Here is a 13,510-nt window from a genome sequence, read left to right on the forward strand (position 1 = left end):
TTTTTCAAGGAGGCAGCAGTGTGTCCATAATACTAGTAAAGAAACACGAGGACAGAAAATCAGATCGGGGGTAGAGACCTGAGCCATGACACAAAAACAACAGGCTGGGATAAATGAAACCCACAGGGTTCCTGCCTTAACCCAGTGAAATTCCAGGGAAATCCCAGGGAAATTACTTAACTACGGAAAATTACTTAACAGTTATCTTTGCCACATCTACACCTCCCCACAACATTAAAAACAAACTCTAAAATCTCCTTGATATAGATTCTTATTAAAAGAACAACTATCTTCCCTGGACCCCTTTTCAATGAACTTCTCTTTATCTGCTCACATAATTCCTAGTCTGTCTGAATGCTTTAAAACTATCCATCTCTCACTTTAACTGGCCTGCTAACATTTAAGATAAAGGTCCAAGTTTTAAAAAGTACAAGTACTTATCTTTTTAAAAAAATAAGGATTCAGATGGTGATAATTGATGAAAACTATATTCTGTAAACTTACTACTAAGACATTCCTTACATATATTTTTACTAGCCTAAATTAACTTTAAATTCTGAATAACAAGCAGATTGAGTTTTCCTTACTTCATATCAGACAAACATGGTTTTAAAGGTGAATAAAGTGGCCGAAGCCTAGGCTTTGACCCCAGAAGTCTGTTTCATTAAACCAAGCAGGAAGGAAGTGATGAGTCAGAAGTAGCATCAACAATCCTAAACTACTAATGAGTTTTGTGACCTAAGAAAGTCATACAAATGATTATGATATTGAGAAATGATGGTTTAGCATGGCACTCCAGATAAACAAAAAGAGGATTCTATTTTTCGAGAAAGTAAATCTTGGAGAATTGTTAACACTTAATAATGAAACAACCTGTAGAAGGGAAAGGCTACCCACTCCAGTATTCTGGCCTGAAGAATTCATGGACAGAGGAGCCTGGCAGGCTAGTTCAGGGGGTCGCAAAGAATCGGACACAACTGAGTGACTCTCACACACACAATAACTAAACAAAGCACAACTGAAGGAATGAAATAGGTTCTGAATCCTCTATCAGTAGAACGGGAACCAATATGTACCGAGGAAAGAGAAATGCAAATGAGAAACTCATTCAGGCAAGCAATTTAAAACTAAACTTAAATTTAAAAAGAAAACCTTGGAGAAATTCCATGATGTGAGTCAAGAGATATAAACTATAGAATAAGAAACTATGGTGGTATTTTTTTAGTTCAATTTCCCATTCTCTATTAGCAGTACAAATTAGCTTACTTTCTTATTAGAAAACCTTATTAACATATAAGATGCATTACTAAGGAGCAGAATCTCACATCCTCTAAAACTGCAAGCAATTACACCCTCATTGACTTAATGGCTTATAAATGTTTCTGGCATCCAATTTAAAACTAAACCTTTATTTATAGAAGCTTCAAATTTCTAATGCAAGGTATGAATGGAGTGGGCAGAGGAGTTCTTTTGTTTCCTCTTACTAAATATTTACTGAGTTGTTTCGGGGTGTCAGGCAACGTACCAGATACTGTGAAAGGAGAGATGAGCAAAATACATACAGTTTGCAAACTAAGATGGGTTACTGAGACAGACTCAAAGAAAAAGGTGGAGTTTGGGGAACGATTTATGGATAGCATCATTAAAAATAAAATATTTTCAACCCTGAAAATAGTATTAAGGCAAATAGCCCTTTTACAAAGTTAGGCTATTATAAAAACCTAAGATAACTGATTTCCTGAGACATTTGCCAAAAGTCAATAAAGAATTGTGACAAGGAAAAAATGAGTCCACCAAAAATCCAAAGATCCTATTTAGAGTTCAAATTCTTGAAGCTTCCTTTAATAGAGTCAGGTTGAAGCTGGTGGGGGTGAGGAGGCTGAATGATTTGACGGGTGACTTTAATTTCTCAAGTCCTTATTTTAGATTATTTACACTCTTCCTGAACTGTAGTGCAAGAACTCTCTGGTGGATAGTCTCCTTCCATATTTACCAAGTCATTAAAAATCATTACCTTCTAAACATATTTTGTGATAAGAGATGATAAACACCATGAGAATGGGATGGGCATGCTGTGAAAAGTCAACTTTACTTGTAAAATACTCTGGACGTGGTGTTAATGAAAACTTATTAATTTGGGGTGGAATTAAAATAAATCATGTGGATTTCCTCATGTGCATGAGAGGCTTAGATGCAACTATGCTGTTTAACTAGTGTGAGCAGAATAGTCTTTATGCAAAACAAAAAGGGACTGTGATAGTTTTTTTTTCTTTTTTCTCCCAAAAAAGCTTCCAAGCACAGGAAAGAGGTAATCCCGTGTGACAAAACAAAGGTAGGAAGTGCTTAAGCACACAACTGCCAGTTGAAAACCATGTCGTTTTCTCCCCAGACAGACACCTAGCTCTTACCCCTCCAGTTGGGTATTTCTAGTGTTCTTATACCGAGAAGTCATACAAGGAGACAGCTTCTCCCAGGGCCGGCAGTAAGCGTGGTCTGAGGCCTCACAGCACAGGTGTAGATGATGCAGAGACTGGATGAGCTGGGTACAAGCCCACAAGCCTCCCCAGCCCCTTGACGCCTCCTTCTAGCGATCAGCAGGTGCTCAGAGCAGGGCTACAGGCTCCACTCACGGCATGAAAACCCAGTATGTATATAAAAACTGGATTTGAGGAGGCAGGAGGGTAGAGGGCTACAGTCATTCAGTCAAGGGAACCTTCAAGGTTGCTTTAAGATTAATGGTGCTGGTGCATGCTTGAGGGGGTTTGCTTTGTGCCTGTTTTGGACTCATTGAACCCCTTTGGAAACTTTAGGAATTTACAGAGGGTTAGTTTGCAACATTTAAAAAAAAAGCAGGGGGGGACACTTCCCCCAGTGGTCCAGTGGTTAAGACCACCTTTCTCTGCACAAAGGGTGGGTCCGATCCTTGGTTGGGGAACTAAGATCCCACATGATGCAGGGTGCAGCCAAAAATTTAAAAAAAAAAAAACAAACAAAAAAATTCAGCTTGCGATTGTGAGATAATACAGTGAGGAACTGGCACTATAAAAAAGTGCTGTATTTTGTGTGATTTTGATTAAGTATTGCACTTAAACTGAATCCATCGTAATCTCCTAACATAAGCACTAACTTCTCCCGTGCAATGACTGGTGCTCACTATTCCATGTGCCCTTCACATGAAGTCCCTTCCCTTCAGTTGCACCCCAGGTCCTCCACAACCACGTCTGGGTTTTTGCTTCAGATGCAGCATCTCTCACTCCTCCACCCACCCTGCCCCAAGCTGTAGGTGGGCTGAGGACTACGCCTGAGTCCTTCTGGCTTCCTCTCTTTTCTGGCATGGCCCCTCCCAATCTCTTACAGCCTCCATACTGCTCAAGGTCTGATCGCTGGTTCACATGGCTGACTATTACCTACTAGGCAATGAGCTCCTTGATGGAAGGGACCCAAGTTCGGTGCCTAGAACAGTTGTTGGCACATAGTAAGTATTCATTAAATGCTTGACCAAACAAATGAACAGATGAGACTAGTAATTAAGGATGTGTACTGCATTCATTTAACACTTAACCATTCACTGTACACTTGGTTTCAGTCCACAAGGACAATCTCACATGAATTTTTCTAACTGTGGGGGCAAAAGCGCTATATGCTCTGTATCAAAATAAGTTCTCTATTTTTCTGGTAGAATGAGACAGGTTCCTCTTAGCTGCCTGGAAAGACCGGGATGATCTAAGAGGAATGGGGGTGTGCACATCAATGCCTACCCTTCAAAGCCTGGGGGGGGTGCTCTTTTGAAGCACACCTCTTAAAGCCAGGATGGCAAACCTGGTCATGGAACTGGGCACATCGTTTTTTGTTTTTTTACAAGAAGGGAATGGGAACTTAGACGCTGTTTCTACTGCATTTTAGATGACAGCTGTATCTTGGGTCTCATCTGTACCACCCCCCCGCCCCACCACCCTGGCAGGAAGCCCTCCTAAGCTTGTTCTGCAGATCAGGATACACAAAGGCCCCACTCACACGGTGAGCCCTGCTGGAAACACAGAGACTACCTACTTCTTTCTGATCAAGTTGAAGGGAGGACTTTATTAGGTCTCGGAGTGCGGTCAGCTGTTTCTTTTCTTCATCCTGGGTCTGTTTGATCTACGAGAGAAAAACATTTCTTCTATCACTCATCTCTCATACATTTATGAGCAGAGTTTAATTCATCCAAATAAATACCACTCATCAAACAATTCAATTATACAGTCTATTTCCTTCACATGGTCTCATTTTTGAGAGGCACCATCTTCTCATCTTCTTAAAGTACCAGTGAGGTTGGAAATTAGTGAATAATGCAACATGCTTTCTTATTAGGTAGTACGTCTAGGCTAGACAATTAACTCAGAAGGACTATTTTAAACAAAGGTAAGAAGTAACACTGAGTCATTTGAGTTTTTCAAAGGGTGGTAGTGGAAATACCATGATGTGACTAAATGAGCCAGAAGACAACCCTCAGAATGACTGAAATCCCAGAGCTAATGCACATATGAAAGTTTACAAAGTTTACACGAGGGCAAGGGACTGGTGCTGCTTTCCTTTCTTCTTTTCTTTTTCTTTGGTGCTGCTTTTCCTGATTACTTGGAATTTAACTGCAACCTGAGCCATGTTAGCTTTTTCAAGAAAAATCAGAAAAAATTCACAGCTGTGTATTTTTGAAGTTCTATCAGAATATCATTTGTAACACTAAAACCTTATTTGAATACATGCAGTTACACTCCTAAATACATACTTTTTTAAAAAAAATTTGAAAGTGAATGTTCATTTTTCCCCCCAAACTTTCAACTTTTTATTCTGTATTGGGGTACAGTCAATTAACAATGCAGCAGTAATTTCAGGTGGACAGCAAAGGGACTCAGACATACGTATGCAAGTATCCATTCTCCCCCAAACTGCCCTCCCATCCAGGCTGCCACATAACACTGAGCAGAGTTCCATGTGCTGTACATTAGGTCCTTGTATATACTTTTAATATTATTCATTGCCAACTGGTTCATGAAGAACAAATTTGAGATTTCTACATAGGCATTTAGTTTTTTTCTCAAAGTTTTGCTCTTGATTTTTTTTATTATAAAAGCAAAACATAGACAGTAGGGGGAAAGAAAGGAGAGAGAATATAAAACAAGCAAGCAAGCAAAAAAAAAAAAAAAATCATAAATCTGCCTATTCAGAGACAGTCACTTAGCTGCTTTACTTCCAGAATAAAAATTTCTTTTTGTCTTTCTGCAGCTGCTGACAAAAGGGCACTCATGTGATGATACTAAACCCAGAATGGAAAGTCATTCAGAACCAATGGCCATTCACCTGCTCCCTGCCCTGCCCTGTTGTTCCTATGTCCCAGAAACATACTCTGGAATATGTGACCAAGGATGATATCTCTGAGTTACACTGGAGGGGAAAAAAAATGTTTATCAGCCCTAGATTTATGATGACACATCACTTCACGTTGTCTTCTTTTCTTTAGCACTCTTAGAATACAGATTACAAATTTACTATCTACAAGAGCAAGTCAAAGTGCATGCATTTTGTAAAGAACTTACATTATACAAATCAGCAGCCAGTTTTTCAATGTACTGTTTCAATTTATCAGCTGTTTTCAAACCATCTTGAAAGAAACTACAATGGAAAACAACAGAGATTTACCAGCGGTTTTAAAAAAAAGATATGAACCATAGTTACCTGAAAAATCTAAAATTTCCATAGGTACACATTTACTCTCTACCCATATATCTATACAAAACCCTTACAACACTAATTTCAATATTTTATAAAGATGTACTGACAAATTATAGGCAGGTAGATTCTTTACCGACTGAGCTATGAGGGAAGCCCAAATTATAGGCACTATTTGACATATACTAGCAGGTGTCACATGGATACTGCAAGCAACAGCTATAGTCCCAACACTCTGATTTATATGAAGTACAGTCCTTCATGCTTGTGCTAAATTTGAATGCAAAAGAGACAGACCCATAAACCAGTGTAGTAAATGAAGCCGAACTGGACATTAAAGAGAGCAATAAAGGGCAGAGGACAGTCAGCAAGGGTTCCTCCCATTTCCCAAGATCTCTGTGTCCCAACATATTTGAAACAAAGGCTGTCGAATCAGTGGTACCAATGAATTCGGAAAGCTTTCAGTTCATGAAGACTCACCAGCCACATTTCAAGTGCTCAGTCACCACATGTGACTGGTGGATACCAGGTGAGACAGAAAAGAATATCAACACTTTCATCACTCCAGTATGGCAGAAACCAACACAATATTGTAAAGCAATTATCTTTCAATTAAGAATAAATTTTAAAAAATTTCCATCACTTCAGAAAGTTCTACTGGACAGTACTGCTCCAGGTGAAGAAGCAGCAAATTGAGATTTGAACAGCCTGCAAGGAATGTTATAAGCATACATTTTATGGAGAAAGAGAGATGGTTTCAGTTTGAGATGGTGTTGATAAAAACGCAAAGTTCTTTACCAGCAGTGAAGGCGGGCTGGAAGAAGGGATAATCCCTACCAGTCAAAAGGCTGAAGAAAGACCCAGGCAGTTTATCTGCCTACAGTTAAATTCTTCCGAATGTGACACAGACTAAGAAAAATCGAAGTCAGGAGGAATGATTTTAATCTACAGTACGAACCAATGTTGTAAACACAACAAATCACATACGTAAATTCCGTAAATTCCTGAGTAAGGAGATTATGAGTCCCCTTCCCCCTCCCTCCATTTTTTTCCCATTAGCTCCATTTTCTAAATGTTTTCTTAAGATCATATATTACTCAGGCAAAATAAAATGAAAGAATCAACACTTAGCCTAGGAGTACAAGGCTGAGCTGAGTCCCTCTCAGATGATTATTTTAAGGCCAACTTCTGGTTTTCCGTGGGAAGCGGGGGTGGGGGAGCAGTTGAGGGGGATAAGGGGGGTGCTGCGGGCGGAGGGCGGGGACCGCAGGGGAGCAACGCAGCCCAACAAGCCTAGTGACACCCAGTGGCCAGCACTGCTGTCGACAGAGCCCCACCGAGCGCCCCGCCCCATCCACGCTCCACACTGCCGCCTGCTGGCCGGGGCTCAGAGCCGCAACCTTCCACCGAGGGCCCCGCTTCCCTGTGCCCTCCTTCCCTCTCTCTGACCTGGTTCCCGTTCAGTGGCAACGGCTGGCCTTAGGAGTAAAAAGCGTATCATATTTTGGCTCCAAACCTCACCGTATGTATAACCTGGGGCGGGTTATTGACCTTGGCTGACCACGAGCATGCTTAGCTCCACCTGTGGAGCTAAGGGGCATCAGATGAGCTACTACGGATGAAAGTGTTCTGCTGGCTGGAGAGGGAAACACGAGTGTCAGCTCTGATGACCCATCCCTCAGTCTGAACTTGGATGCTTTCCCTACAGAAGCGGAAATTGCCGAGTGACATCCCACTTGTCCCTTGGCCAATTTCTCTGTAAGTTACTGAAATAATTTGGAAAATAGGTGACGGTGTAATAATAATAATACTAATGGCAGCTAATGTGTAATTGAGTACTCAGTGCCAGTCACTCACCATTATGCATAATTCATGAAATATCCCTTTTTAAAGGTCTCTTTACAATCTAACAAAATAGGTAATTATTACCATTAACCTGTAAGATAGATAAAGAAACAGGCTCAGAAAGGTCAAGTGGGTTGTCGAGGGTCATCGAGTCATTAAGTGTAGAGTTTGGATTTGAGTATCTGTCTTCCCATCTCTGGAGCATAGGTAATTAACGCACAAGGCTGATCTGGGCCCAAATCTTCGCTCTCCCACTGAATAACAGCATAATCTCTGGAGCCCTGCGCCTTGATGTCCTTAAACAGGAAATGAACAGAATGGCATGGACCTTGGAGAGTTCTCATGAGCACCAAGATAAACTGCCAGGCACAGAGAAACAGCTCAATGCATGATGGCCACAGGCCGGAAAAACGGGCTTCTTCATTTTTCTGACCTTAGGGACACAGCAGGACTGGTTCATTTTTTAAATAAGTAGCTTGAAAGCAATATGAGCACATTTTAAAGATACTGGGTGTGAGAAACAGGTAAGCTGATGGGCGGAATGACCCCTGCATTTACACTGAGAAGCCAAGACACACTTCCAGCAGCAGAAAACAAGCACAGGAGTGCCGACACGGTCACCTATCTGTCAGGCAAGACACATCCTCCTTAGAACAGCTTGGAACCTTCTTGATCCTGACAGTCACCACGTACTTCGTTTCCTTCTTAAGTCACTCTAAGCAGTGACAGGGAAGGAAAATAAATATTTTGTTCCTTTTAATTTAAAAGAAAGAGAGAACAGAAGGTCTCCCTGATACCCCTTTATCACATGTACTGCTTGGCTTAGGGAGAGGTATTGCTTGGCCAAAAGCTGAAAGATTCGCAGAGCATTATTTTCATAAGTTAGGATACCCTGGAATAGCAGAGAGTACAGTTCTATAAAACAAACTATAAAGCAAAAATTTTAAAAAAGCACCCTCTCACAATCCAACCACCAGTCCCTTAGGAAAGCCTGATTTCCAAGCTTCAGGTTTAGCATAAGTCACGTATTGATTCCCAGCTGTCTAGGTAATGGGGACATTTTCTCCCAGATATATTCTGTGTATGCCCTGTGGTACTTAAGAAACTTGAAAGCATAGGGGCAGTGTAAGTACTAATTAACTGCAAATACATCTTGACAGTTCAGATCAAAGAGACGGTCGAGAGTGGTAGACTGGACTTGCATACGGAGATTCTTAAAAATACAGATGTCCAATTCCAATACCACGCTTACAAATCAGCATTTCTGCATACTGAAAGCATGCAGAGTTCAAGAGTTGGTTCTGCCACCTTCCAACTCTTAAGTTTCAAGAATCTTTGTTTTTGTTTTGTTGGGTTTTTTTTTCCATTAAAAAAAATAAGATAAAATTCATGTAACATAAAATGATACATCATGTTAAAGTGTACAGTTCAATAGTTTTTAGTGTATTCACTGTTGTGCAACCACTACCTAATTCCAGAACATTTTCATCACTCCAAAAAGAACACTGTACCTGTGAACAGTGACTCCCAATTTCTATCTTCTTCTATCCCCTAGCAAACAACAATCTGCTTTCTGGCTCAAAGGACTTGCCTTTGGACATTTCACTTAAATGGAATCACATCATATGTAATCTTTTGCATCTGGCTTCTTTCACTTAAAGTAACAATTTTTAAAGAAAATTGAAGTACAGTTGATTTGTAGTGTTGCTACTTTCACACATACAGCAGAGTAATTCAGTTATACATATACATATAAAATCTTTTTCAGATCTACTCTGAGTTCCTTAAATCACATGATAGAGTTTGCACCCTACTTCTTAAACCTGGGCTGAACTTGTGTCTAACTGTCTAACTGAACGCATCACAAGAGAAACAATGCCTTACTGGAAGCTGAGAAGTCAGTCTTCTGCGTCTCAACTCTTCCTCTTTCAGTAATCTGAACCAGTACGTAAACAAACCTAGGCTAAAAGGAGTTGGGCTATATAGCCTGCCATCTCTTGCAATCAGCTAGCTGGGCGTTCCAATAACACTGCAGCCTCTCTCCGTGTCTCAGCTAAAGACTACTTGCTGCTGAAATCCCCTTGGGCACGGATGACCCTCCTGGTGGCTCGGTGAGGCTGCCCTTCTATGTCTGGTTTGGACGTCATCTCTGGAACATGCTGTCCTGCAGCCCGTCTCCTTGGCTTACTCCATTGCATTGGCGGCAACACCCCTCTGCCACTGCTGCTTTTAATTATGGTCCTGGCCACTGAGTGTGGTGAGGCATCACACTGGGGTCCTGATTTGCCCTTCTCAAATGACTAATGATAGTGAGCATTTAATCATGGGCTTTCTGGCCATTCATGTATCTTTTTTTGAGAACTGGATATCTGAATTCTTGGTCTATTTTTAAAATGCACTGTTTGTCGTTGAGTTGTAAGAGTTCTTTATACATTTTGGACACTAGACGCTTATCTGATAAACAATTTGCAAATATTTTCTCCCCTTCTGTGGGTTGCCTTCTCACTTTCTTAGCAGTATCCTTTCACTCACAAGCTTTTAACTTCGAAATCCATTTTTATTTTTTTCCCCTTTCATTTCTTTTGCTTTATCTGTTTTGACACATATTAATTGAGCATCTATTAAATTGAATGACTGTGACTTTGGGCAAGTTACTGATCTTTTCTGAGCTACAATTTCCTGATTGCTTTTGATAAATTCTAGCTGTTATTATCTGTAAGATGAAAGATGATAAAGTAATGTGAGCAAGTGTTCTTGAGTCTGCAGACCATAATGATACTTGCCACTGCTAGAAAGGGTGGCTGAGCAGTAGAATAACACGTTTGTCTTGGAAACAGCATGTTACTGACAATGTTCATGTTGGCAAGTGAGGAGAAATTGGTGTGGGCGAGCTGAAATGAGTGACACGAGTTCTTCTCTGCTCCCTTTATTTTCCCACGGTGGCAGCTATATCCCTGCCAGGTACAAGCACTACGATGAGAGATTATCAGAGCAAATTCATTTTGGAGCTCCACTTGGCTTTATGTTAAAAGAATCATTTTGAGAACTGGAATCAGGTTCTCAGAATATGAAATTTCTCTTTTTAGATCTAAGTAGAATGCTTTACAGGTCCACTCTACATCCGTTAAGGGTTTGGGGAGACTGAATTAGGAAGGAGGAAGAATAGTCCTCGAAAGGAAGCTCCACTGGTTTCTCGCTATAATGGCATCTGTGAGGCTCAACCTTGGGTGGCCAGAATCGGATTACAACATAGCCCAGTTCCACTGCTGGATGTCTCTGGATTGCTCTCCCTGCAGGGAGGTGTTTAGTGTGTGGGTTTCCTTCTGCTGATCTTTCTCTGCCCTGGGGGAGACGCATCTACCAGGTTCCCAGGTCCAAATGCCAGCCTTCCTCCAAGTCCAATTCCAAGTGCCCCCATCGCCTTCAAGGAGCCCTCAGTAGTCTCTGTAGCCAGCAGTCTGTCCTTCTCTTGATTCTCTGTGTTATCAGTCACTTTCCAGCTGTGTGATGATTCTTGATGGACCTGACTTACTTCCTGCATCACACAATGAACTCCCAAGGGCTGAAGCCTTGTTATGTCATCGTATCCTAGAACCTAGCAAAGTCCCTGGCTTCTGCTAGGGGACTGAAAAATACTTGCGGAAGGAGAAAAAAACAAGAATCAAGGGAAGATGCTCTCCTCTTCACCTTTGCCAACAAAGGCTGATATATCTGTAGTTTACATAACGTCTTATTTTTGGAACACTCATGTTTGTGTACGTTAAATCCTTCTATATGACTTACAGATTTTTGAGATGGAAAGAGATTTCTAAAATCAGGTGAAATCAGACTTGTTGCTCAATTGCTGTAATTGAGAGACAGCGCCAAGTTCTAACCACTGGACGACCAGGGAGCATCTCAAATGTTGTGACTGAGAAGACAGACAGACACTGATTTCTGTACAAGCTTCAAAGGAAGACCTGTGTTGAGGAAAACTAAAACTGATGAAAGATGAAAGACTCCCCCTAAACTAAAATCAGGGACCACCACTACACATTTCAAAGTTTCACAAGCACCCTGCAAAGGTTAGTCTGGGTCTTCAGTATGAGGCTTCTGCAGGTCAAATTATCTTATAAACATGGAACTGTTTCCATTTCACTGTATTATTCTTATATCTGAAACTTTCATAGAAAGTAGAATTTACTTTGAAAAGAGTAAAATCGAATTCATGTAAATAACAAGTTGATCGTTAAAAGTTTGATCTTCCTGAACAGAAACAATCCTGTATAATAAAAATGATTCTTAATTCCACTTAGAATCACCCGAGCAGCAAACAGGCACAGTGCAGCAGGCATATGCATTTTCTCACTTAATTCTTGCATCTTCCCAAAATCCGAGGCAGGTCTACTACGAACCTTAACCCCACCTGACCCCACCTGACAGATGCGGATACTGCGGTTTGGAGAAGCATCTGACAAGGATCACATGGTCACCAGAGCCTGGATCTGAAGTGCCCTATCTGCCCCACTCAAGCCTGGTGCTCTTCCCATCACGTTAATGCTGGCTCCCTTGAATGTTTCCGTTGAACACAACAGTTTTGCTAAGTATGATATTACAAAAAAGAATATAAGAGATGACCAAAGGAAATTATAAAATTTAACTTCTTAGAGAGTCAGCATCTCATCTAGTATAATACTAATGACTTGTAGTCTACTTATAGACTACTAATGACAGTAGTCTACTTATAAATAACTATGAGAGCTGCCTGGACCATTTTGGAATGTCCACGCACTATTTCTCTCTAAATTCCACGGATTTAGTCCAGACTTGAATAGTAATCGGTACATTTTCAGACAAAAATTCTACCATAAAACCCAAGAAAGCAAACCCAGAAAGCAGAGAAGTGATGAAGCCAACGTGGTGCCACGAGCATAATACAAGGGTGGCCCTGCAGCACAAGCCACAGGGGGCCCGTGCAGAACAACCGCTCCCCCCAAAACACAGCAGCAGCTACAGGAACTCAAGTATGAACACCAAGTACCGCCAGTGTCCAAAGTATTCAGTTTCACTTAATTTGGATGATGGAAAAAATGAAGCCAAAACAGTCCCACGTAGAAATATGTTGTACAAATGACCCAGTAACAGCTAAGATGCCAAGTTAAGTGGGGGAGGGAAGTTACTTAGAAAGGTCTCTTTAGTGACAAAGTGACACAGCCACCGTGCAATTGTCATGACAGCTCCATGGGCTGTCAAGGCCAATGCCAGAATCTGTAAGATGGCATTTAGAGAAGCCAAACAATTGCCCTTAATTCGAGGGACTGATTTACAGAAAACACGGAAGATGGAAGACAAACCCATTTCTCAGCATTTGGCCACAGAAGGTCACTATAACAACTATGCACAGGGACCAAATGAAGGCCAGAAAAGAAAGAAAGTAGAAAGCCGACCACACGACGGAGCCTTACGTGGGCTGATGATCACGGCTGCGATAGTCCACTTACTTGCACTGCGCGTGATAATACTTTATCAGGTTCTGCAGCAGATCCACACCCTTTTTGGTCTTGATTTCATTAACTTTAATGAGATACTGTGGAAATAAAACAGAATTGGATGTTGATCATTATAGGCAAGGCTCTCTGGTGTGGGTTTGGGTGCCAGATCACCAATCATAAGTCTGCAGGAGGCTGGGTTGCAGCCAGACAGTGTGAGCTGACTTAGGGAACGCTGATCTGACAGTCACAAGTGTGCAACACAAACTGATTAGTGTGTTAGCATTTTATAAATGCCTAAGAAATTAGTTTACTAGACAAGCGGAAACCAAACACAGCAAAACATTCTGGAATAATGGATTGTCCCACCCCCCACCCCGGTGCAGTGGGTCTCAAACTCATTGTTCATGTGGACAAAACCTGAAAGATGGATTGAAAGACAAATGGTATTCTCTTTAAGGGAAAATGCTGTAAGATACTCAAACATTCAG

General features: G+C 41.2%; 1 protein-coding gene across 21 annotated transcripts in view; it reads right to left on the reverse strand.

Moving 5' to 3' along the window:
- Positions 1 to 13,510, reverse strand: part of ASAP1 (ArfGAP with SH3 domain, ankyrin repeat and PH domain 1) — a 335,887-nt gene that overhangs the window by 60,282 nt on the left and 262,095 nt on the right. For all 21 annotated transcript variants that reach the window (XR_014057637.1, XR_014057635.1, XR_014057638.1 and 18 more), the window contains 3 exons: positions 13,032 to 13,117; positions 5,574 to 5,649; positions 4,051 to 4,137 (listed from right to left, as the gene is read on the reverse strand). Coding sequence is in view for 15 of the 21 variants with exons in the window: in XM_081504067.1 (XP_081360193.1) it covers positions 4,051 to 4,137; positions 5,574 to 5,649; positions 13,032 to 13,117 (249 nt within the window). In the remaining 6 variants the exon portion in view is untranslated. The remainder of the gene's footprint in view (positions 1 to 4,050; positions 4,138 to 5,573; positions 5,650 to 13,031; positions 13,118 to 13,510) is intronic.

This window comes from Giraffa tippelskirchi, chromosome 6 (assembly GCF_054371585.1).
Source record: "Giraffa tippelskirchi isolate mGirTip1 chromosome 6, T2T-mGirTip1v1.2.pri, whole genome shotgun sequence".
In the NCBI taxonomy this organism is placed as follows: Eukaryota; Metazoa; Chordata; class Mammalia; order Artiodactyla; family Giraffidae; genus Giraffa; species Giraffa tippelskirchi.